The sequence below is a fragment of the Oncorhynchus gorbuscha genome, linkage group LG07 (assembly GCF_021184085.1).
Source record: "Oncorhynchus gorbuscha isolate QuinsamMale2020 ecotype Even-year linkage group LG07, OgorEven_v1.0, whole genome shotgun sequence".
In the NCBI taxonomy this organism is placed as follows: Eukaryota; Metazoa; Chordata; class Actinopteri; order Salmoniformes; family Salmonidae; genus Oncorhynchus; species Oncorhynchus gorbuscha.
Window position 1 is genome coordinate 14,086,529 of NC_060179.1, and position 26,500 is coordinate 14,113,028.

General features: G+C 48.5%; 1 protein-coding gene across 1 annotated transcript in view; it reads left to right on the forward strand.

The window, feature by feature from the left end:
• Window positions 1-26,500, forward strand: part of LOC124039498 (contactin-associated protein-like 2) — a 424,109-nt gene that overhangs the window by 320,419 nt on the left and 77,190 nt on the right. The window contains exon 14 of the mRNA XM_046355525.1: window positions 25,927-26,042. Coding sequence (XP_046211481.1) covers window positions 25,927-26,042 — 116 coding nt within the window. The remainder of the gene's footprint in view (window positions 1-25,926; window positions 26,043-26,500) is intronic.

Consider the following 26,500-nt stretch of genomic DNA (forward strand, 5'->3'; position numbering starts at 1 on the left):
CAGATAGCACAGGGGCTTTTCTATTAGCCAGGCAGGCAGACAGATAGCACAGGGGCTTTTCTATTCCAGGCAGACAGATAGCACAGGGGCTTTTCTATTCCAGGCAGACAGATAGCACAGGGGCTTTTCTATTCCAGGCAGACAGATAGCACAGGGGCTTTTCTATTCCAGGCAGACAGATAGCACAGGGGCTTTTCTATTCCAGGCAGGCAGACAGATAGCACAGGGCTTTTCTACAGGCAGACTTTTCTATTCCAGGCAGACAGATAGCACAGGGGCTTTTCTATTCCAGGCAGGCAGACAGATAGCACAGGGCTTTTCTATTCCAGGCCAGGCAGACATATAGCACAGGGGCTTTTCTATTCCAGGCAGGCAGACAGATAGCACAGGGGCTTTTCTATTCCAGGCCAGGCAGACAGATAGCACAGGGGCTTTTCTATTCCAGGCAGGCAGACAGATAGCACAGGGGCTTTTCTATTCCAGGCCAGGCAGACATATAGCACAGGGGCTTTTCTATTCCAGGCAGGCAGACAGATAGCACAGGGGCTTTTCTATTCCAGGCAGACAGATCAGACAGATAGCACAGGGGCTTTTCTATTCCAGGCAGGCAGACAGATAGCACAGGGCTTTTCTATTCCAGGCCAGGCAGACAGATAGCACAGGGCTTTTCTATTCCAGGCAGACAGATAGCACAGGGGCTTTTCTATTCCAGGCAGGAAGACAGATAGGCACAGGGGCTTTTCTATTCCAGGCAGGAAGACAGATAGCACAGGGGCTTTTCTATTCCAGGCAGACAGATAGCACACATTCCAGGCCAGGGCAGATTTTCTATTCCAGGCCAGGCAGACAGATAGCACAGGGGCTTTTCTATTCCAGGCAGGCAGACAGATCCAGGCAGGCAGACAGGGCTTTTCTATTCCAGGCAGACAGACAGATAGCACAGGGGCTTTTCTATTCCAGGCCAGGCAGACAGATAGCACAGGGGCTTTTCTATTCCAGGCAGGCAGACAGATAGACAGGGGATAGGCACAGGGCTTTTCTATTCCAGGCAGGCAGACCAGGGGCTTTTCTATTCCAGGCAGACAGATAGCACAGGGGCTTTTCTATTCCAGGCCAGGCAGACAGATAGCACAGGGGCTTTTCTATTCCAGGCAGACAGCAGACAGATTCCAGGCAGGCACAGATAGCACAGGGGCTTTTCTATTCCAGGCAGAAAGACAGATAGCACAGGGGCTTTTCTATTCCAGGCCAGGCAGACAGATAGCACAGGGCAGGCAGCTTTTCTATTCCAGGCAGGCAGACAGATAGCACAGGGGCTTTTCTATTCCAGGCAGGAAGACAGATAGCACAGGGGCTTTTCTATTCCAGGCCAGGCAGACAGATAGCACAGGAGCTTTTCTATTCCAGGCAGGCAGACAGATAGCACAGGGGCTTTTCTATTCCAGGCAGGAAGACAGATAGCACAGGGGCTTTTCTATTCCAGGCAGGAAGACAGATAGCACAGGGGCTTTTCTATTCCAGGCAGGCAGACAGATAGCACAGGGGCTTTTCTATTCCAGGCAGGAAGACAGATTCCAGGCCAGGAAGACAGCACAGGGGCTTTTCTATTCCAGGCAGGCAGACAGATAGCACAGGGGCTTTTCTATTCCAGGCAGGAAGACAGATAGCACAGGGGCTTTTCTATTCCAGGCCAGGCAGACAGATAGCACAGGAGCTTTTCTATTCCAGGCAGGCAGACAGATAGCACAGGGGCTTTTCTATTCCAGGCAGGAAGACAGATAGCACAGGGGCTTTTCTATTCCAGGCCAGGCAGACAGATAGCACAGGAGCTTTTCTATTCCAGGCAGGCAGACAGATAGCACAGGGGCTTTTCTATTCCAGGCCAGGCAGACAGATAGCACAGGAGCTTTTCTATTCCAGGCAGGCAGACAGATAGCACAGGAGCTTTTCTATTTCACAGGGCTTTTCTATTCCCAGGAAGACAGATAGCACAGGGGCTTTTCTATTCCAGGCCAGGCAGACAGATAGCACAGGGGCTTTTCTATTCCAGGCCAGGCAGACAGATAGCACAGGGGCTTTTCTATTCCAGGCAGGCAGACAGATAGCACAGGGCTTTTCTATTCCAGGCCAGGCAGACAGATAGCACAGGGGCTTTTCTATTCCAGGCAGGCAGACAGATAGCACAGGGGCTTTTCTATTCCAGGCAGGCAGACAGATAGCACAGGGGCTTTTCTATTCCAGGCAGACAGACAGATAGCACAGATAGGGGCTTTTCTATTCCAGGCCAGGCAGACAGATAGCACAGGGGCTTTTCTATTCCAGGCAGGCAGACAGATAGCACAGGGGCTTTTCTATTCCAGGCCAGGCAGACAGATAGCACAGGGCTTTTCTATTCCAGGCCAGGCAGACAGATAGCACAGGGGCTTTTCTATTCCAGGCAGGCAGACATATAGCACAGGGCTTTTCTATTCCAGGCAGGCAGACAGATAGCACAGGGGCTTTTCTATTCCAGGCCAGGCAGACAGATAGCACAGGGGCTTTTCTATTCCAGGCCAGGCAGACATATAGCACAGGGCTTTTCTATTCCAGGCCAGGCAGACAGATAGCACAGGGGCTTTTCTATTCCAGGCAGGAAGACAGATAGCACAGGGGCTTTTCTATTCCAGGCAGGAAGACAGATAGCACAGGGGCTTTTCTATTCCAGGCAGACAGATAGCACAGGGGCAGGCAGACAGATAGCACAGGGGCTTTTCTATTCCAGGCAGGCAGACAGGGATTTTTAGCACAGGGCTTTTCTATTCCAGGCAGGCAGACAGATAGCACAGGGGCTTTTCTATTCCAGGCAGGCAGACAGATAGCACAGGGGCTTTTCTATTCCAGGCCAGGCAGACAGATAGCACAGGGGCTTTTCTATTCCAGGCAGGCAGACAGATAGCACAGGGGCTTTTCTATTCCAGGCAGACAGATAGCACAGGGGCTTTTCTATTCCAGGCCAGGCAGACAGATAGCACAGGGGCTTTTCTATTCCAGGCAGGCAGACAGATAGCACAGGGGCTTTTCTATTCCAGGCAGGCAGACAGATAGCACAGGGGCTTTTCTATTCCAGGCAGGCAGACAGATAGCACAGGGGCTTTTCTATTCCAGGCCAGGCAGACAGATAGCACAGGGGCTTTTCTATTCCAGGCAGGCAGACAGATAGCACAGGGGCTTTTCTATTCCAGGCAGGAAGACAGATAGCACAGGGGCTTTTCTATTCCAGGCCAGGCAGACAGATAGCACAGGGGCTTTTCTATTCCAGGCAGGCAGACAGATAGCACAGGGGCTTTTCTATTCCAGGCAGGAAGACAGATAGCACAGGGGCTTTTCTATTCCAGGCAGGAAGACAGATAGCACAGGGGCTTTTCTATTCCAGGCAGGCAGACAGATAGCACAGGGGCTTTTCTATTCCAGGCAGGAAGACAGATAGCACAGGGGCTTTTCTATTCCAGGCAGGCAGACAGATAGCACAGGGGCTTTTCTATTCCAGGCAGGAAGACAGATAGCACAGGGGCTTTTCTATTCCAGGCCAGGCAGACAGATAGCACAGGAGCTTTTCTATTCCAGGCAGGCAGACAGATAGCACAGGGGCTTTTCTATTCCAGGCAGGAAGACAGATAGCACAGGGGCTTTTCTATTCCAGGCCAGGCAGACAGATAGCACAGGAGCTTTTCTATTCCAGGCAGGCAGACAGATAGCACAGGGGCTTTTCTATTCCAGGCCAGGCAGACAGATAGCACAGGAGCTTTTCTATTCCAGGCAGGCAGACAGATAGCACAGGAGCTTTTCTATTCCAGGCCAGGAAGACAGATAGCACAGGGGCTTTTCTATTCCAGGCCAGGCAGACAGATAGCACAGGGGCTTTTCTATTCCAGGCCAGGCAGACAGATAGCACAGGGGCTTTTCTATTCCAGGCCAGGCAGACAGATAGCACAGGGGCTTTTCTATTCCAGGCAGGCAGACAGATAGCACAGGGGCTTTTCTATTCCAGGCAGGCAGACAGATAGCACAGGGGCTTTTCTATTCCAGGCCAGGCAGAAGACAGATAGCACAGGGGCTTTTCTATTCCAGGCAGGCAGACAGATAGCACAGGGGGCTTTTCTATTCCAGGCCAGGCAGACAGATAGCACAGGGGCTTTTCTATTCCAGGCAGGCAGACAGATAGCACAGGGGCTTTTCTATTCAGGCAGGCAGGCAGACAGATAGCACAGGGGCTTTTCTATTCCAGGCAGGAAGACAGATAGCACAGGGGCTTTTCTATTCCAGGCAGGAAGACAGATAGCACAGGGGCTTTTCTATTCCAGGCAGGCAGACAGATAGCACAGGGGCTTTTCTATTCCAGGCCAGGCAGACAGATAGCACAGGGGCTTTTCTATTTCCAGGCAGGCAAGACAGATAGCACAGGGGCTTTTCTATTCCAGGCAGGAAGACAGATAGCACAGGGGCTTTTCTATTCCAGGCAGGCAGACAGATAGCACAGGGGCTTTTCTATTCCAGGCAGGAAGACAGATAGCACAGGGGCTTTTCTATTCCAGGCAGGCAGACAGATAGCACAGGGGCTTTTCTATTCCAGGCAGGAAGACAGATAGCACAGGGGCTTTTCTATTCCAGGCCAGGCAGACAGATAGCACAGGAGCTTTTCTATTCCAGGCAGGCAGACAGATAGCACAGGGGCTTTTCTATTCCAGGCAGGAAGACAGATAGCACAGGGGCTTTTCTATTCCAGGCCAGGCAGACAGATAGCACAGGGGCTTTTCTATTCCAGGCAGGCAGACAGATAGCACAGGGGCTTTTCTATTCCAGGCCAGGCAGACAGATAGCACAGGAGCTTTTCTATTCCAGGCAGGCAGACAGATAGCACAGGGCTTTTCTATTCCAGGCCAGGAAGCACAGATAGCACAGATAGGGCTTTTCTATTCCAGGCCAGGCAGACAGATAGCACAGGGCATTCCAGGGGCAGACAGATTTTTCTATTCCAGGCCAGGCAGACAGATAGCACAGGGGCTTTTCTATTCCAGGCAGGCAGACAGATAGCACAGGGGCTTTTCTATTCCAGGCAGGCAGACAGATAGCACAGGGGCTTTTCTATTCCAGGCAGGCAGACAGACAGATAGCACAGGGGCTTTTCTATTCCAGGCAGGACAGACAGATAGCACAGGGGCTTTTCTATTCCAGGCCAGGCAGACAGATAGCACAGGGGCTTTTCATTCCAGGCCAGGGAAAGATAGCACAGGGGCTTTTCTATTCCAGGCAGGCAGACAAATAGCACAGGGGCTTTTCTATTCCAGGCAGGCAGACAGATAGCACAGGGGCTTTTCTATTTAGCACAGGCTTTTCTATTCCAGGCAGACAGATAGCACAGGGGCTTTTCTATTCCAGGCAGGAAGACAGATAGCACAGGGCTTTTCTATTCCAGGCCAGGCAGACAGATAGCACAGGGGCTTTTCTATTCCAGGCAGGAAGACAGATAGCACAGGGGGGCTTTTCTATTCCAGGCAGGAAGACAGATAGCACAGGGGCTTTTCTATTCCAGGCAGGCTTTTCTATTCCAGGCAGACAGATAGCACAGGGGCTTTTCTATTCCAGGCAGGAAGACAGATAGCACAGGGGCTTTTCTATTCCAGGCCAGGCAGACAGATAGCACAGGGACTTTTCTATTCCAGGCAGGAAGACAGATAGCACAGGGGCTTTTCTATTCCAGGCAGGCAGACAGATAGCACAGGGGCTTTTCTATTCCAGGCAGGCAGACAGATAGCACATCCAGGCCAGGCAGGCTTTTCTAGGGGCTTTTCTATTCCAGGCAGGAAGACAGATAGCACAGGGACTTTTCTATTATTCCAGGACTTTTCTATTCCAGGCAGGAAGACAGATAGCACAGGGCTTTTCTATTCCAGGCAGGAAGACAGATAGCACAGGGGCTTTTCTATTCCAGGCAGGCAGACAGATAGCACAGGGGCTTTTCTATTCCAGGCAGGCAGACAGATAGCACAGGGCTTTTCTATTCCAGGCCAGGCAGACAGATAGCACAGGGGCTTTTCTATTCCAGGCAGGCAAACAGATAGCACAGGAGCTTTTCTATTCCAGGCCAGGCAGACAGATAGCACAGGGGCTTTTCTATTCCAGGCCAGGCAGACAGATAGCACAGGGGCTTTTCTATTCCAGGCCAGGCAGACAGAAAGGCACAGGGACTTTTATATTCCAGGCCAGGCAGACAGATAGCACAGGGGCTTTTCTATTCCAGGCCAGGCAGACAGATAGCACAGGGCTTTTCTATTCCAGGCCAGGAAGACAGATAGCACAGCAGGAGACAGGGGCTTTTCTATTCCAGGCAGGGAGACATATAGCACAAGGACTTCTCTATTCCAGGCCAGGCAGACAGATAGCACATGGGCTTTTCTATTCCAGGCAGACAGACATATAGCATAGGGGCTTTTCTATTCCAGGCAGGAAGACAGATAGCACAGGGACTTTTCTATTCCAGGCCAGGCAGACAGATAACACAGGGACTTTTCTATTCCAGGCAGGCATACATATAGCACAGGGACTTTTCTATTCCAGGCCAGGCAGACAGATAGCACAGGGGCTTTTCTATTCCAGGCAGGCAGACAGATAGCACAGGGGCTTTTCTATTCCAGGCAGGAAGACAGATAGCACAGGGGCTTTTCTATTCCAGGCCAGGCAGACAGATAGCACAGGGGCTTTTCTATTCCAGGCAGGAAGACAGATAGCACAGGGGCTTTTCTATTCCAGGCAGGAAGACAGATAGCACAGGGACTTTTCTATTCCAGGCAGGAAGACAGATAGCACAGGGCTTTTCTATTCCAGGCAGACAGATAGCACAGGGCTTTTCTATTCCAGGCAGGACAGATAGCACAGGGGCTTTTCTATTCCAGGCAGGCAGACAGATAGCACAGGGGCTTTTCTATTCCAGGCAGGAAGACAGATAGCACAGGGACTTTTCTATTCCAGGCCAGGCAGACAGATAGCACAGGGGCTTTTCTATTCCAGGCAGGCAGACATATAGCACAGGGGCTTTTCTATTCCAGGCCAGGCAGACAGATAGCACAGGGACTTTTCTATTCCAGGCCAGGCAGACAGATAGCACAGGGGCTTTTCTATTCCAGGCAGGCAAACAGATAGCACAGGAGCTTTTCTATTCCAGGCCAGGCAGACAGATAGCACAGGGGCTTTTCTATTCCAGGCCAGGCAGACAGATAGCACAGGGGCTTTTCTATTCCAGGCCAGGCAGAAAGATAGCACAGGGACTTTTATATTCCAGGCCAGGCAGACAGATAGCACAGGGGCTTTTCTATTCCAGGCCAGGCAGACAGATAGCACAGGGGCTTTTCTATTCCAGGCCAGGAAGACAGATAGCACAGGGGCTTTTCTATTCCAGGCAGGGAGACATATAGCACAAGGACTTCTCTATTCCAGGCCAGGCAGACAGATAGCACATGGGCTTTTCTATTCCAGGCAGACAGACATATAGCATAGGGGCTTTTCTATTCCAGGCAGGAAGACAGATAGCACAGGGACTTTTCTATTCCAGGCCAGGCAGACAGATAACACAGGGACTTTTCTATTCCAGGCAGGCATACATATAGCACAGGGACTTTTCTATTCCAGGCCAGGCAGACAGATAGCACAGGGGCTTTTCTATTCCAGGCAGGCAGACAGATAGCACAGGGGCTTTTCTATTCCAGGCAGGAAGACAGATAGCACAGGGGCTTTTCTATTCCAGGCCAGGCAGACAGATAGCACAGGGGCTTTTCTATTCCAGGCAGGAAGACAGATAGCACAGGGGCTTTTCTATTCCAGGCAGGAAGACAGATAGCACAGGGACTTTTCTATTCCAGGCAGGAAGACAGATAGCACAGGGGCTTTTCTATTCCAGGCAGGAAGACAGATAGCACAGGGGCTTTTCTATTCCAGGCAGGAAGACAGATAGCACAGGGACTTTTCTATTCCAGGCAGGAAGACAGATAGCACAGGGACTTTTCTATTCCAGGCCAGGCAGACAGATAGCACAGGGGCTTTTCTATTCCAGGCCAGGCAGACAGATAGCACAGGGGCTTTTCTATTCCAGGCCAGGCAGACAGATAGCACAGGGGCTTTTCTATTCCAGGCCAGGCAGACAGATAGCACAGGGCTTTTCTATTCCAGGCCAGGCAGACAGATAGCACAGGGGCTTTTCTATTCCAGGCCAGGCAGACAGATAGCACAGGGGCTTTTCTATTCCAGGCCAGGCAGAAAGATAGCACAGGGACTTTTATATTCCAGGCCAGGCAGACAGATAGCACAGGGGCTTTTCTATTCCAGGCCAGGCAGACAGATAGCACAGGGGCTTTTCTATTCCAGGCCAGGAAGACAGATAGCACAGGGGCTTTTCTATTCCCAGGCAGACAGATAGCACATATTCCAGGCACAAGGACTTCTCTATTCCAGGCCAGGCAGACAGATAGCACATGGGCTTTTCTATTCCAGGCAGGACAGACAGATAGCACAGGGGCTTTTCTATTCCAGGCAGGAAGACAGATAGCACAGGGACTTTTCTATTCCAGGCCAGGCAGACAGATAACACAGGGACTTTTCTATTCCAGGCAGGCATACATATAGCACAGGGACTTTTCTATTCCAGGCCAGGCAGACAGATAGCACAGGGGCTTTTCTATTCCAGGCAGGCAGACAGATAGCACAGGGGCTTTTCTATTCCAGGCAGGAAGACAGATAGCACAGGGGCTTTTCTATTCCAGGCAGGCAGACAGATAGCACAGGGGCTTTTCTATTCCAGGCAGGAAGACAGATAGCACAGGGGCTTTTCTATTCCAGGCAGGAAGACAGATAGACAGATAGCACAGGGACTTTTCTATTCCAGGCAGGCAGGGCACAGGGGCTTTTCTATTCCAGGCAGGAAGACAGATAGCACAGGGGCTTTTCTATTCCAGGCAGGAAGACAGATAGCACAGGGGCTTTTCTATTCCAGGCAGGCAGACAGATAGCTTTTCTATTCCACAGGGACAGATAGCACAGGGGCTTTTCTATTCCAGGCAGGCAGACAGATAGCACAGGGACTTTTCTATTCCAGGCCAGGCAGACAGATAGCACAGGGGCTTTTCTATTCCAGGCAGGCAGACATATAGCACAGGGCTTTTCTATTCCAGGCCAGGCAGACAGATAGCACAGGGGACTTTTCTATTCCAGGCCAGGCAGACAGATAGCACAGCATTCCAGGCCAGGCAGCAGATTTTCTATTCCAGGCCAGGCAGACAGATAGCACAGGGCTTTTCTATTCCAGGCCAGGCAGACAGATAGCACAGGGCTTTTCTATTCCAGGCCAGGCAGACAGATAGCACAGGGGCTTTTCTATTCCAGGCCAGGCAGAAAGATAGCACAGGGACTTTTATATTCCAGGCCAGGCAGACAGATAGCTTTTCTATTCCAGGCAGGCAGACAGGGGCTTTTCTATTCCAGGCCAGGCAGACAGATAGCACAGGGACTTTTCTATTCCAGGCCAGGAAGACAGATAGCACAGGGGCTTTTCTATTCCAGGCAGGAGACATATAGCACAAGGACTTTCTATTCCAGGCCAGGCAGACAGATAGCACATGGGCTTTTCTATTCCAGGCAGACAGACATATAGCATAGGGGCTTTTCTATTCCAGGCAGGAAGACAGATAGCACAGGGACTTTTCTATTCCAGGCCAGGCAGACAGATAACACAGGGACTTTTCTATTCCAGGCAGGCATACATATAGCACAGGGACTTTTCTATTCCAGGCCAGGCAGACAGATAGCACAGGGGCTTTTCTATTCCAGGCCAGGGGGCAGACAGATAGCACAGGGGCTTTTCTATTCCAGGCCAGGCAGACAGATAGCACAGGGGCTTTTCTATTCCAGGCCAGGCAGACAGATAGCACAGGGCTTTTCTATTCCAGGCAGGAAGACAGATAGCACAGGGGCTTTTCTATTCCAGGCAGGAAGACAGATAGCACAGGGACTTTTCTATTCCAGGCAGGAAGACAGATAGCACAGGGGCTTTTCTATTCCAGGCAGGAAGACAGATAGCACAGGGGCTTTTCTATTCCAGGCAGGAAGACAGATAGCACAGGGACTTTTCTATTCCAGGCAGGAAGACAGATAGCACAGGGGCTTTTCTATTCCAGGCAGACAGATAGCACAGGGGCTTTTCTATTCCAGGCAGGCAGACAGATAGCACAGGGGCTTTTCTATTCCAGGCAGGAAGACAGATAGCACAGGGACTTTTCTATTTCAGGCCAGGCAGACAGATAGCACAGGGGCTTTTCTTTTATTCCAGGCAGGAAGACAGATAGCACAGGGACTTTTCTATTCCAGGCCAGGCAGACAGATAGCACAGGGGCTTTTCTATTCCAGGCAGGCAGACATATAGCACAGGGGCTTTTCTATTCCAGGCCAGGCAGACAGATAGCACAGGGACTTTTCTATTCCAGGCCAGGCAGACAGATAGCACAGGGGCTTTTCTATTCCAGGCAGGCAGACAGATAGCACAGGAGCTTTTCTATTCCAGGCCAGGCAGACAGATAGCACAGGGGCTTTTCTATTCCAGGCCAGGCAGACAGATAGCACAGGGGCTTTTCTATTCCAGGCCAGGCAGAAAGATAGCACAGGGACTTTTATATTCCAGGCCAGGCAGACAGATAGCACAGGGGCTTTTCTATTCCAGGCCAGGCAGACAGATAGCACAGGGGCTTTTCTATTCCAGGCCAGGAAGACAGATAGCACAGGGGCTTTTCTATTCCAGGCAGACAGACATATAGCATAGGGGCTTTTCTATTCCAGGCAGGAAGACAGATAGCACAGGGACTTTTCTATTCCAGGCCAGGCAGACAGATAACACAGGGACTTTTCTATTCCAGGCAGGCATACATATAGCACAGGGACTTTTCTATTCCAGGCCAGGCAGACAGATAGCACAGGGGCTTTTCTATTCCGGGCAAGGCAGACAGATAGCACAGGGGCTTTTCTATTCCAGGCAGGCAGACAGATTGCACAGGGGCTTTTCTATTCCAGGCCAGGCAGACAGATAGCACATAGCTTTTCTATTCCAGGCAGGCAGACAGATAGCACAGGGACTTTTCTATTCCAGGTCAGGCAGACAGATAGCACAGGGCTTTTCTATTCCAGGCCAGGCAGACAGACAGATAGCACAGGGGCTTTTCGATTCCAGGCCAGGCAGACAGATAGCACAGGGACTTTTCTATTCCAGGCCAGGCAGACAGATAGCACAGGGGCTTTTCTATTCCAGGCCAGGCAGAAAGATAGCACAGGGACTTTTCTATTCCAGGCCAGGCAGACAGATAGCACAGGGGCTTTTCTATTCCAGGCAGGCAGACAGATAGCACAGGGGCTTTTCTGTTCCAGGCAGACAGACATATAGCATAGGGGCTTTTCTATTCCAGGCAGGAAGACAGATATCACATGGACTTTTCTATTCCAGGCAGGCATACAGATAGCACAGGGACTTTTCTATTCCAGGCAGGCAGACAGATAGCACAGGGACTTTTCTATTCCAGGTCAGGCAGACAGATAGCACATGGGCTTTTCTATTCCAGGCCAGGCAGACAGATAGCACAGGGACTTTTCTATTCCAGGTCAGGCAGACAGATAGCACAGGGGCTTTTCTATTCCAGGCCAGGCAGACAGACAGATAGCACAGGGGCTTTTCGATTCCAGGCCAGGCAGACAGATAGCACAGGGACTTTTCTATTCCAGGCCAGGCAGACAGATAGCAGAGGGGCTTTTCTATTCCAGGCCAGGCAGAAAGATAGCACAGGGACTTTTCTATTCCAGGCCAGGCAGACAGATAGCACAGGGGCTTTTCTATTCCAGGCCAGGCAGACAGATAGCACATGGGCTTTTCTATTCCAGGCAGGCAGACATATAGCACAGGGACTTTTCTATTCCAGGCCAGGCAGACAGATAGCACAGGGGATTTTCTATTCCAGGCAGGAAGACAGATAGCACAGGGGATTTTCTATTCCAGGCCAGGTCTGACCCCAAGGACCTGATGCCCTCCAATTTTGCAGGTTACATTTATTGTCATGAATATTGACCTGTAGGCAGAACTGCGTGATTTCGGTTAGATGGGCCAGGTGCAACGTCCAAATGGACTATTATTGTAAAAATGTATGAAAACAGAAATGTGCTTTTTGTTCTTAATTTAAGGTTATTCTTAGGCATTAGAGTTTTCTGTGTGGTTACGATTGTGGTTAAGGTTAGGGTTAGGTTTAAAATTCAGATTTTATGACTTTGTGAGTGTTCCAGCTAGTGACCACTCTACCGAGCTGCCTCATCATGAAAAACTCTAACCTCTCTTTTTTTTCTCCTCTCCTTCTTTCCAAGGCAAGCTGGTTATGCAGCTACAGCCTTTGACATGTATCTGTGACCACTGTGCACATACCACACACACACACACACTAGCCTTGATAATATATCAGATAAACCACAAAAGATTCTTGGATATTAGAAGATTATATTTTAGGAGCTTTCATTACATCACCTTGTTTAGAGCTACACTTTCTCTCTCCCTTTCCCTCTCACCCTCCTTTTCTCTCTCTCCCTTTCGCTCTCTCTCTCTCCCTTTCTCTCTCTCTCTCCCTTTCTCTCTCTCGCCCTTTCTCTCTCTCTCTCTCTCGCCCTTTCTCTCCCTCCATTTCTCTCTCTCTTTCTTTCTCTCTCTCTCTCTCTCTCTCTTTCTCTCCCTTTCTATCTCTCTCTCTCCCTTTCTATCTCTCTCTCTCCCTTTCTATCTCTCTCTCTCCCTTTCTCTCTCTCTCCCTCACTTTCTTCCTTTCTTCCTTTCCTTTCTTTCTTTCTTTCTTTCTCTCTCTCTCTCTCTCTCTCTCTCTCTATGTCAATTCAATTCAATTGACTTTATTGACATGGCAAGTTCATTGTTACTTACATTTTCAAAGTATACATATCGAAAAATTAAAATAAAATTCAAATATATATTTATATATAATATATATATATATATTTATGTATAAATAAATTGTGGGACCAACAGCGATAATAATAGTCGTAGTGGACATGGGATTACCATTAACAACAACTACAACAACAATATTAATGAGAACAACAATACATTAAAGCAATGGTAGTAGACCAGTGTCAACGTGACTGAGAAGACACATGACCTGGTATGAAAGACAAAACAAAACAAGATGGGAAATATTATCGACATTACTTTGCACTTTTCACTGGCTGTCCCTCAGGTTGTGGCAGGAGGACACATATTTGGCTGTCAAAACTGCACATTTTGGCTTTTCACCCAATAAATATTAGATTTTTATAGTTTCAAATTCTTTGTATTGAATTATAATTTTGGGAAAGAAATATTCTCTTAGGTCTGAGTATTTGTCACAGTGTAATAGGAAATGCAGCTTTGTCTCTACCTCTCCCCTGGAGCAGAGTGAGCACAGCCTCCTCTTTGGGCAGCCAGGTTTGTCTGTGACGACCGGTCTCTATAGCCAGACTGTGCTCACTGAGTCTGTACCTAATCAATGTTTTCCTCAGTTTTCTATCAGTCACAGTGGTCAGATAGTCTGCCACCATGTATTGTCTGTTTAGAGCCAAATAGCATTGAAGTTTACTTATTTTTGTGGTGTCTTTCCAGTAGGTGATATATTTTTGTTTTTGTTTTGTGATGATTTAGTTGGGCCAGATTTTCTGAGTGCTGTCCTGAGGCTCTATGGGGTTGGTTTGGGTTGGTGAACTGAGCCTCAGAACCAGCTGGGTTCTTCTTTTGTTTCATCTCTTGACATTGTAGAGCTGTGTGATGGAATGTTTTGGGGTCACTTGTTTTTAGATGGTTGTAAAATCTGATGGCTCTTTTTCTATTGGAATGAGGAGAGGGTATTGGCCCAATTTTGCTCTACATGCGTTATTTGGAGTTTTTCTTTGCACTTGCAATACAGTCTTGCAAAACTCTGTTTCAATTGGATGTTCGTCCCATTTGATAAATTCATTATTAGAGATTGGACCCCATACTTCACTGCCATATAGAGCAATTGGTTCTATAACTGATTGAAATATTTTTGAGCCAGATTCTAATTGGAATTTCGATTTTGATGTTCCTTTTAATGGCATAGAATGCTCTTCTTGCTTTGTCTTTCAGCTCATTCACAGCCATGTGGAAGCTACCTGTGTTGCTGATATTTAGTCCTAGATATGTGTGGTTTTTGGTATGTTCTAATAGAACTGTGTCCAAATAGAATTTATATTTGTCATCCTTATTTCCGGACCTTTTTTTGGAATATCATTATATTTGTTTTTTTAGGTTAACGGTCAGAGCCCAGGTCTGACAGAACCTGTGGTTAACGGTCAGAGCCCAGGTCTGACAGAACCTGTGGTTAACGGTCAGAGCCCAGGTCTGACAGAACCTGTGGTTAACGGTCAGAGCCCAGGTCTGACAGAACCTGTGGTTAACGGTCAGAGCCCAGGTCTGACAGAACCTGTGGTTAACCCAGAGCCCAGGTCTGACAGAACCTGTGGTTAACGGTCAGAGCCCAGGTCTGACAGAACCTGTGGTTAACGGTCAGAGCCCAGGTCTGACAGAACCTGACGGTCAGAGCCCTGGTCTGACAGAACCTGTGGTTAACGGTCAGAGCCCAGGTCTGACAGAACCTGTGGTTAATGGTCAGAGCCCAGGTCTGACAGAACCACGGTCAGAGCCCAGGTCTGACAGAACCTGTGGTTAACGGTCAGAGCCCAGGTCTGACAGAACCTGTGGTTAACGGTCAGAGCCCAGGTCTGACAGAACCTGTGGTTAACGGTCAGAGCCCAGGTCTGACAGAACCTGTGGTTAACGGTCAGAGCCCAGGTCTGACAGAACCTGTGGTTAACGGTCAGAGCCCAGGTCTGACAGAACCTGTGGTTAACGGTCAGAGCCCTGGTCTGACAGAACCTGTGGTTAACGGTCAGAGCCCAGGTCTGACAGAACCTGTGGTTAACGGTCAGAGCCCTGGTCTGACAGAACCTGTGGTTAACGGTCAGAGCCCAGGTCTGACAGAACCTGTGGTTAACGGTCAGAGCCCAGGTCTGACAGAACCTGTGGTTAACGGTCAGAGCCCAGGTCTGACAGAACCCGTGGTTAACGGTCAGAGCCCAGGTCTGACAGAACCTGTGGTTAACGGTCAGAGCCCAGGTCTGACAGAACCTGTGGTTAACGGTCAGAGCCCAGGTCTGACAGAACCTGTGAAGACGATCTAGGTGCTGCTGTAACCCCTCTTTAGTGGAAGACAGCAGCATCAGGTCATCTGTCTACAGCAGACCCTCCTTAGTGGGAGACAGCAGCACCAGGTCATCTGCGTACAGCAGAACCTCTTTAGTGGGAGACAACAGCATCAGGTCATCTGTCTACAGCAGACCCTCTTTAGTGGGAGACAGCAGCATCAGGTCATCTGTCTACAGCAGACCCTCCTTAGTGGGAGACAGCAGCACCAGGTCATCTGCGTACAGCAGACCCTCTTTAGTGGGAGACAGCAGCACCAGGTCATCTGTCTACAGCAAACCCTCTTTAGTGGGAGACAGCAGCACCAGGTCATCTGTCTACAGCAGACCCTCCTTAGTGGGAGACAGCAGCACCAGGTCATCTGCGTACAGCAGACCCTCCTTAGTGGGAGACAGCAGCACCAGGTCATCTGTCTACAGCAGACCCTCCTTAGTGGGAGACAGCAGCACCAGGTCATCTGTCTACAGCAGACCCTCTTTAGTGGGAGACAGCAGCATCAGGTCATCTGTCTACAGCAGACCCTCCTTAGTGGGAGACAGCAGCACCAGGTCATCTGTCTACAGCAGACCCTCTTTAGTGGGAGACAGCAGCATCAGGTCATCTGTCTACAGCAGACCCTCCTTAGTGGGAGACAGCAGCACCAGGTCATCTGTCTACAGCAGACCCTCTTTAGTGGGAGACAGCAGCATCAGGTCATCTGTCTACAGCAGACCCTCTTTAGTGGGAGACAGCAGCACCAGGTCATCTGTCTACAGCAGACCCTCTTTAGTGGGAGACAGCAGCATCAGGTCATCTGTCTACAGCAGACCCTCTTTAGTGGGAGACAGCAGCACCAGGTCATCTGTCTACAGCAGACCCTCCTTAGTGGGAGACAGCAGCATCAGGTCATCTGTCTACAGCAGACCCTCTTTAGTGGGAGACAGCAGCACCAGGTCATCTGTCTACAGCAGACCCTCTTTAGTGGGAGACAGCAGCACCAGGTCATCTGTCTACAGCAGACCCTCTTTAGTGGGAGACAGCAGCACCAGGTCATCTGTCTACAGCAGACCCTCTTTAGTGGGAGACAGCAGCACCAGGTCATCTGTCTACAGCAGACCCTCCTTAGTGGGAGACAGCAGCACCAGGTCATCTGTCTACAGCAGACCCTCCTTAGTGGGAGACAGCAGCACCAGGTCATCTGCATACAGCAGACCCTCTTTAGTGGGAGACAGCAGCACCAGGTCATCTGTCTACAGCAGACCCTCTTTAGTGGGAGACAGCAGCATCAGGTCATCTGTCTACAGCAGACCCTCTTTAGTGGGAGACAGCAGCATCAGGTCATCTGTCTACAGCAGACCCTCTTTAGTGGGAGACAACAGCACCAGGTCGTCTGCGTACAGCAGACACTTGATTTCAGTGTAGTGTAGGGCGATACCAGGTGCTGCCGATTCTTCTAATGTTTTTGCCAATTCATTAATGTAGATGTTAAATGGTGTTGGACTTATTGGGCAGCCCTGTTTCACTCCCCGTCCCTGAGAGAAGAAGTCTGTTTTAACTGCACATTTGTTTTAGTGTACATTGATTTAATAAAATCATATGTTTTCCCTCCAATACCACTTTCTATTAGTTTATAAAAAAGACCTTCGTACCAAATTGAATCAAATGCTTTCTTGAAATCTACAAAACACAAGTAGATTTAGCCTTTGTTTTGGTTTACTTTAGAGTGGTTTACAATTAGAGTGTGGAGGGTGTAAATGTGGTCTGTTCTACGATAATTTTTTAGAAATCCAATCTGGCTTCTGCTCAGGACGTTGTGTTCATAAAGGAAATGATGTAGTCTGCTATTTATAATACTGCAGAGAATTTTCCCCAAGTTGCTGTTAACGCAAATTCCTCTGTAATTATTTGGGTAAAATTTGTCTCCATTTTTATAGATTGGTATGATCAATCCCTAGTTCCAAATATCGGGGAAAATACCTGCAGTGAGGATAATGTTGAAGAGTTTGAGTATAGCTAATTTGAATTTGTGGTATGTATATTTGATCATTTAATTTTAAATACCATCAGCACTACAGGCCTTTTGGGGTTGGAGTGTGCATAGTTTTCCCAATAATTCTTCTTCTGTAATTGGGGTTTCCTCAGGATTCTGATAGTCTTTGACTGCTGATTGAAGGATTTGTCATTTTTCTTGTATATCTTTTTGTTCTGGGCTCTTTGTTATATTGCTGTAGAGGTTTGCAAAGTGATTTCTCCACATATCCCCATTTTGGAGAGCCAATTCCTCATGATGAGGTTTGTTTCATTTGTTCCAATTCTCCCAGATGTCACGCCTTGGTCATAGTGTTTTGTGTTTCGTTATATATTTGGTCTGGCCAGGGTGTGACATGGGTTTATTTTGTGGTATTTCGTATTGGGGTTTTGTAGTTATTGGGATCACGGCTGTTTAGGGTGTTGCATAGGCTTGGCTGCCTGAGGCGATTCTCAATCAGTCAGGTGATTCTCGTTGTCTCTGATTGGGAACCGTATTTAGGCAGCCTGAGTTTCGCTTTGTATTTTGTGCGTGTTTGTTCCTGTCTCTGTGTTGTAGTCACCAGATAGGCTGTAATTAGTTTCACCTTCCGTTCTGTTGTTTTTGTATTTAGTTATCAGTTATTTCATGTACCGCGTTCTTTCATTAAAGTCATTAGTAACAAACACGCTGCATTTCGGTCCGACTCTCTTCTTTCAACAGACGAACGCCGTTACACACTGATGTTTAGGCCGATGTATGTATAGTTTTTTTGTGTGCTCTAGGACAACGGTGTCTTGATGGAGTTAGTAAAAAAAAATACATATTATCTTCGCTATTATTCTACAATGTGGAAAATAGTAAAAATAAAGTAAAACTCTTGAATGAGTACGTGTGTCTAAACTTATAACTGGTACTGTGTACATATATACACATCTTTTTTTCAATACATTTTCCTTTATTACTTTCTAACCCTACCACCCCTCCCCTAATTGGAGTAAACTAGTGAACAATAACGCTTAGGCTTCTACTTCCAGCTGATAAATACCATATAAACTCAGAAAAGAAACTGAAACGTCCCTTTTTAGGATCCTGTCTTTCAGAGGTAATTTGTAAAAATCCAAATAACTTCACAGATCTCCATTGTAAAGTGTTTAAACACTGTTTCCCATGCTTGTTCAGTGAACCATAAACAATTAATGAACATGCACCTGTTGAACGGTCATTAATAAGACACTAACAGCTTACAGACGGTAGGCAATTAAGGTCACAGTTATGAAAACTTAGGACACTAAAGAGGCCTTTCTACTGACTCTGAAAAACACAGAAAGAAAGATGCGCAGGGTTCCTGCTCATCTGCGTGAACGTGCCTTAGGCATGCTGCAAGGAGGCATGAGGACTGCAGATGTGGCCAGGACAATACCTTGCAATGTCCATACTGTGAGACGCCTAAGATAGCACTACAGGGAGATGGGATGGACAGCTGATCGTCCTCGCAGTGGCAGACCATGTGTAACAACACCTGCACAGGATCGGTACTTCCAAACATCACACCTGTGGGACAGGTACAAGATGGCAACTGCCCGAATTACACCAGGAACGCACAATCCCTCCATCAGTGCTCAGACTTTTTTATTTTTTATTTTATTTCACCTTTATTTAACCAGGTAGGCTAGTTGAGAGCAAGTTCTCATTTGCAATTGCGAACTGGCCAAGACAAAACAACGCAGTTCGACACATACAACAACACAGAGTTAGACATGGGATAAACAAACATACTATCAATAATACAGTAGAAAAGTCCAATTTGTAAGTCGCTCTGGATAAGAGCGTCTGCTAAATGACTTAAATGTAATGTAAATGTAAAAGTCTATATACAGCATGTGCAAATAAGATAGGATAAGAGAGGTAAGGAAATAAATAGGCCATGGTGGCGAAGTAATTACAATATATCAATTAAACACTGGAATGGTAGAATGTGCAGAAGTAGAATGTGCAAGTAGAGATACTGTCACGACTTCCGCTAAAGTCAGTTCCTCACCTTGTTTGGGCGGCGTTCGGTGGTCGACGTCACCGGCTTTCTAGCCATCGCCTAACCACCTTTCATTTTTCCATTTGTCTTGTCTTGTTTTCCTAAACACCTGGTTTCAATTCCCTCAGTATTAGACGTGTATATAACCCTCTGTTCCCCCCCATGTCTGTGTGTGTGGAATTGTTTGATGTTTCGTGTATGTGCACGCTAGACTGGTTTGCGCTGGGTTATGTCAACCCATATTGTGTTTAGTGTTCTTAGTGCCGTGTGTTTCTTCGCCCAAATAAAAGGCTCCTTTGTCTCCCCAACTTCTGCTCTCCTGAGCCTGACTCCCTTACAGACAGTTACACATGCCTAACAGATACTGGGGTGCAAAGGAGCAAGATAAATACATTAATATAGTATTTTAAATGTATTTGTTATTTTACCAGGTAAGTTGACTGAGAATACATTCTCATTTGCAGCAACGACCTGGGGAATAGTTACAGGGGTGAGGAGGGGGGTGAATGAGCCAATTGTAAACTGGGGATTATTAGGTGACCGTGATGGTTTGAGGGTTAGATTGGGAATTTACCCTGGACACCGGGGTTAACATCCTTACGGTAAGTGCCATGGGAACTTTAATGACCTCAGAGAGTCAGGACACCCGTTTAACGTCCCATCCGAAAGACAGCACCCTACACAGGGCAGTGTCCCCAGGGGTATGCAGGGCGGTATGCTGCTGGCGAATGATGAGGTAGATTGGGATGAGGTAGATTGGATGGGCTATTTACATATGGGCTATGTACAGGTGCAGTGATCAGTGAGCTGCTCTGACGGTGCTTAAAGCCTTAGAGGTAGATAAGAGTCTCCAGCTTTAGTGTTTTTTGCAGTTATTTCCAGTCATTGGCAGTAGAGAACTGGAAGGAGAGGTGGCCGAAGGAAGAATTGGCTTTGGGGGTGACCAGTGAGATATACCTGCTGGAGAACGTGCTACGAGTGGGTGCTGCTATGGTGACCAGTGAGCTGAGATAAGGCGGGGCTTTACCTAGCAGAGACTTGTAGATTACCTGGAGCCAGTGGGTCTGGCAACGAGTATGAAGCGAGGGCCAGTAAACAAAAGCGTACAGGTCGCAGTGGTGGGTAGTATATGGGGCGGGGTTTTGGTGACAAAACAGATGGCACTGTGATAGACTACATCCAAATTGTTGAGTAGAGTGTTGGAGGCTATTTTGTAAATGACATTGCCGAAGTTGAGGATCGGTAGGATAGTCAGTTTTACGAGGTTATGTTTGGCAGCATGAGTGACGGATGCTTTGTTGAGAAATAGAAAGCCGATTCTAGATTAATTTTGGATTGGAGATGCTTAATGTGAGTCTGGAAGGAGAGTTTACAGTCTAACCAGACACCTAGGTATTTGTGGTTGTCCACATATTCTAAGTCAGAACCGTCCAGAGTAGTGATGCTGGACGGGCAGGCAGGTGTGGGCAGCGATCGGTTGAAGAGCATGCACTTCATTTTACTAGCATTTAAGAGCAGTTGGAGGCCTCGGAAGTAGAGCTGTATGGCATTGAAGCTCGTCTGGATGTTTGTTAACACAGTGTCCAAAGAAGGGCCAGAAGTATACAGAATGGTGTCGTCTGCATAGAGGTGGATCAAAGAATCACCAGCAGCAAGAGCAACATCATTGATGTATACAGAGAAGAGAGTCGGCCCGTGAATTGAACCCTGTGGCACCCCCATATAGACTGTCCAGAGGTCCGGACAACAGGCCCACCGATTTGACACACTGAACTCTATCAGAGGAGAAGTTGGTGAACCAGGTGAGGTAATCATTTGAGAAACCAAGGCTGTTGAGTCTGCCGATAAGAATGCGGTGATTGACAGAGTCGGAGGCCTTGGCCAGGTCAATGAAGACGGCTGTTGATGGTGGTTATGATATCGTTTAGGACCTTGAGGGTGGCTGAGGTGCACCCGTGACCAGCTCCCTAACATGATTGCATAGCGGAGAAGGTACGGTGGGATTCAAAATGGTCTGTGATCTGTTTGTCCAATTGGCTTTCAGAACCTTTAGAAAGGCAAGGCAGGATGGATATATGTCTGTAACAGTTTGGGTCTAGAGTGTCTCCCCCTTTGAAGAGAAGGATGAATGTGGCCGCTTTCCAGTCTTTAGGAATCTTATATACGAAAGAGAGGTTGAACAGACTAGTAATGGGGGTCTCAACTATGGCGGCGGATAATTTTACAAAGAGAGGGTCCAGATTGTCTAGCCCAGCTGATTTGTAGTGATCCAGATTTTGCAGCTCTTTCAGAACATCAGCTGTCTGGATTTGGGTGAAGGAGAAGCGGGGGGAGGCTTGGGCCAGTTGCTGCAGGTTGTGCAGAGCTGTTGGCCGGGGTTGGGGTAGCCAGGTGGAAAGCATGGCCAGCCGTAGAGAAGTGCTTATTGAAATTCTCGATTCTCGATTGTTACCTAGCCCCAGTGCAGTGGGCAGCTGGGAGGAGGGGATCCGCAGTAAAATAAAACAATGAGAGCTGCCCTCAACAACAGTTTACAAGTCATATTGACATTAGAGAAAGCACAACGGTTTGATTTGTCTAATCTTAGCAATTTCTTCTCAGCTAGCTACATAGCCGTCTTTGTATCAAAGATAATTGCGTAATTATCGTATTTCGCCGTCCTAACGTAGTCTTCACTGGCCAGCTAGCTAACGTCCACTGATTAGCTGCACTGGAGAAACTATTACACTCAACTGAACGACTTGATTAGTGTAGTGTTAGCTAGCTACATAGCTGTCTTTGCTGTCTTCGTATCATCGTATCCAAGATAATTGTGTTGTTTAGGTTTAGAGTGTGTAGTCTTAGAGTGATTATCTTAATCTACCGAGGTTAGCTAGCCAGCTATTTGTCGTCCTTAACGTAGGTGACTCTGCTAGCTAGCCAACGCTAGCCAACGTCTTCTGTATAGAACTCAACAACCCGGTCGCATTCACAGGTAGTATCACATTTTCACTTAATTTCATTACAGTACAACGGTTTGATTTGTTTGATCGTAGCTAGCTACATAGCTAGCTACATAGCCGTCTTTGTATCAAAGATAATTGTGTAGTCTAGAGCGATTTTCTAGGTTCGCTAGCCAGCTATTGTCGTTCTTTTAACGCAACGTAATGTAAACAACACTGCTAGCTAGCCAGCTAGCCCCCGAATAGCAACACTGCAGAAACTATTACACTCAACGGAACGACTTGATTAGTGTAGTGTCAACAACGCACCCACTGCCAGCTGGCCTACTTCAGCAGTACTGTATCATTTTAATCATTTTAATCGCTGGCTACGTCCCTTCCGTCTTCAAGAGAGCGAGAGTTGCACCCCTTCTGAAAAAACCTACACTCGATCCCTCCGATGTCAACAATTACAGACCAGTATCCCTTCTTTCTTTTCTCTCCAAAACTCTTGAACGTGCCATCCTTGGCCAGCTCTCCCACTATCTCTCTCTGAATGACCTTCTTGATCCAAATCAGTCAGGTTTCAAGACTAGTCATTCAACTGAGACTGCTCTCCTCTGTATCACGGAGGCGCTCCGCACTGCTAAAGCTAACTCTCTCTCCTCTGCTCTCATCCTTCTAGATCTATCGGCTGCCTTCGATACTGTGAACCATCAGATCCTCCTCTCCACCCTCTCCGAGTTGGGCATCTCCGGCGCGGCCCACGCTTGGATTGCGTCCTACCTGACAGGTCGCTCCTACCAGGTGGCGTGGCGAGAATCTGTCTCCTCACCACGCGCTCTCACCACTGGTGTCCCCCAGGGCTCTGTTCTTGGCCCTCTCCTATTCTCGCTATACACCAAGTCACTTGGCTCTGTCATAACCTCACATGGTCTCTCTTATCATTGCTATGCAGACGACACACAATTAATCTTCTCCTTTCCCCTTCTGATGACCAGGTGGTGAATCGCATCTCTGCATGTCTGGCAGACATATCAGTGTGGATGACGGATCACCACCTCAAGCTGAACCTCGGCAAGACGGAGCTGCTCTTCCTCCCGGGAAGGACTGCCCGTTCCATGATCTCGCCATCACGGTTGACAACTCCATTGTGTCCTCCTCCCAGAGCGCCAAGAACCTTGGCGTGATCCTGGACAACACCCTGTCGTTCTCAACCAACATCAAGGCGGTGGCCCGTTCCTGTAGGTTCATGCTCTACAACATCCGCAGAGTACGACCCTGCCTCACACAGGAAGCGGCGCAGGTCCTAATCCAGGCACTTGTCATCTCCCGTCTGGATTACTGCAACTCGCTGTTGGCTGGGCTCCCTGCCTGTGCCATTAAACCCCTTCAACTCATCCAGAACGCCGCAGCCCATCTGGTGTTCAACCTTCCCAAGTTCTCTCACGTCACCCCGCTCCTCCGTTCTCTCCACTGGCTTCCAGTTGAAGCTCGCATCCGCTACAAGACCATGGTGCTTGCCTACGGAGCTGTGAGGGGAACGGCACCTCAGTACCTCCAGGCTCTGATCAGGCCCTACACCCAAACAAGGGCACTGCGTTCATCCACCTCTGGCCTGCTCGCCTCCCTACCACTGAGGAAGTACAGCTCCCGCTCAGCCCAGTCAAAACTGTTCGCTGCCCTGGCCCCCCAATGGTGGAACAAACTCCCTCACGACGCCAGGACAGCGGAGTCAATCACCACCTTCCGGAGACACCTGAAACCCCACCTCTTTAAGGAATACCTAGGATAGGATAAGTAATCCCTCTCACCCCCCCCCCTTAAGTTTTAGATGCACTATTGTAAAGTGACTTCCACTGGATGTCATAAGGTGAATGCACCAATTTGTAAGTCGCTCTGGATAAGAGCGTCTGCTAAATGACTTAAATGTAAATGTAAATGTAAATGTAATGTACTAGTCTGTTGCGACCTAAATTCCAGAACTGGACAAGAACCCGATAAACTCAGCATACAGGGGGACAAACACCTACTGTACCTGGAGGTGACATAATTCCCTCCCGGCCGGCCGTCACAAGACGCGAGATTTCATCTGGAGAGAGAGGGGAGAAAGAGGTCAGAGCACAGGGTAGGGCAGTGTGAGCAGAACCAGCGGTGTCGTTTGACTTAGCAAACGAGGATCGGATGTCGTCGACCTTCTTTTCAAAATGGTTGACGAAGTCATCTGCAGAGAGGGAGGAGGGGGAGGAGGATTCAGGAGGGAGGAGAAGGTGGCAAAGAGCTTCCTAGGGTTAGAGGCAGATGCTTGGAATTTAGAGTGGTAGAAAGTGGCTTTAGCAGCAGAGACAGAAGAGGAAAATGTAGAGAGGAGGGAGTGAAAGGATGCCAGGTCCGCAGGGAGGCAGTTTTTCCTCCATTTCCGCTCGGCTAACCGGAGCCCTGTTCTGTGAGCTCGCAATGAGTCGTCGAGCCACGGAGCGGGAGGGGAGGACCGAGCCGGCCTGGAGGATAGGGGGCATAGAGAGTCAAAGGATGCAGAAAGGGAGGAGAGGAGGGTTGAGGAGGCAGAATCAGGAGATAGGTTGGAGAAGGTTTGAGCAGAGGGAAGAGATGATAGGATGGAAGAGGAGAGAGTCTAGACTGGGGGAGAGAGAGCGAAGGTTGGGCCGGCGCTGATACCATCCGAGTAGGGGCAGTGTGGGAAGTGTTGGATGAGAGCGAGAGGGAAAAGGATACAAGGTAGTGGTCGGAGACTTGGAGGGGAGTTGCAATGAGGTTAATGGAAGAACAGCATCTAGTAAAGATGAGGTCGAGGCGTATTGCCTGCCTTGTGAGTAGGGGGGGGAAGGTGAGAGGGTGAGGTCAGTTGAAAGAGGAGTGGTCCTTCTGTAGCTCAGTTGGTAGAGCATGGCTGTAGTCAATTGTAATTCGCCAGGGTAGTGGGTTCGATTCCGGGAGACCCATCATCGTAGAATGTATGCACACATGACTGTAAGTTTCGCTTTGGATGAAAGCGTCTGCTAAATGGCATATATTATTATTATTATTATGAGAGGAGTGGAAAGAAGGAGGCAGAGAGGAATGAGTCAAAGGTAGACGTGGGGAGGTTAAAGTCGCCCAGAACTGTGAGAGGTGAGCCGTCCTCAGGAAAGGAGCTTATCAAGGCATCAAGCTCATTGATGAACTCTCCGAGGGAACCTGGAGGGCGATAAATGATAAGGATGTTAAGCTTGAAAGGGCTAGTAACTGTGACAGCATGGAATTCAAAGTAGGCGATAGACAGATGGGTAAGTACATGTCCCTGAGTCTGGAAATGGTTGATCTCCCCCTCTAGGATGGAGAAACTGTCATCGTTAATGTTTGGGGATTCTATTGGGGGGATATAGGTAGCACACATGAGGACATTTTCTCTTTTGAAATAATTTTCTTTTAAATTTCTCACCATATGTAAAATGTTCCTGTTTAGACTAATTTAATAGAGTGGGTTAGGTCTGATACCCCCTGAGTCCCTTCCCAGTTTCACTGGTAGTTTGGTGGGTGGGACTACCAGCTCTCTGTAACCTAGAAGGCAACCAATAGGTCCGTCTCTTCTATACCATGCTTTTTGTAGGATGATAATGTCTGTATTTCCAATTTGATTAAATCTGGGTTCCTGCTCTCTCTTTCTCTCTCTCAGAAGACAAGGTGTGGACTACAGTGGTCAATAATCTACCAGCCCAGACCTCAGTGACCGGGTCTAGCAGAGAGAGACGCACTGTGCTGCAACTCAACTACAGTGCCTCTATGGAACAGGTACACACACGCACACACACACACACTCACACACGCATGCACACACTCACACGCACGCACACTCACACACACCCACACTCACACACACTCACACACGTGCGCGCACGCACACGCACACTCACACATGCACCCTCACACACTCACATGCGCACGCACGCACACACTCACACTCACACACACACACTCACACACACACGTACACACTCACACACACACACACAGAATTCAATGACTGTGCAGTAATTCATCCTACCTTACTCCCGTTTTTATTTTATGTGTGTGTGTGTGTGTGTGTGTGTGTGTGTGTGTGTGTGTGTGTGTGTGTGTGTGTGTGTGTGTGTGTGTGTGTGTGTGTGTGTGTGTGTGTGTGTGTGTGTGTGTGTGTGTGTGTGTGTGTGTGTGTGTGTGTGTGTGTGTGTGTGTGTGTGTGCGTGTGCGTGCGTGCGCGTGAGTGTGTG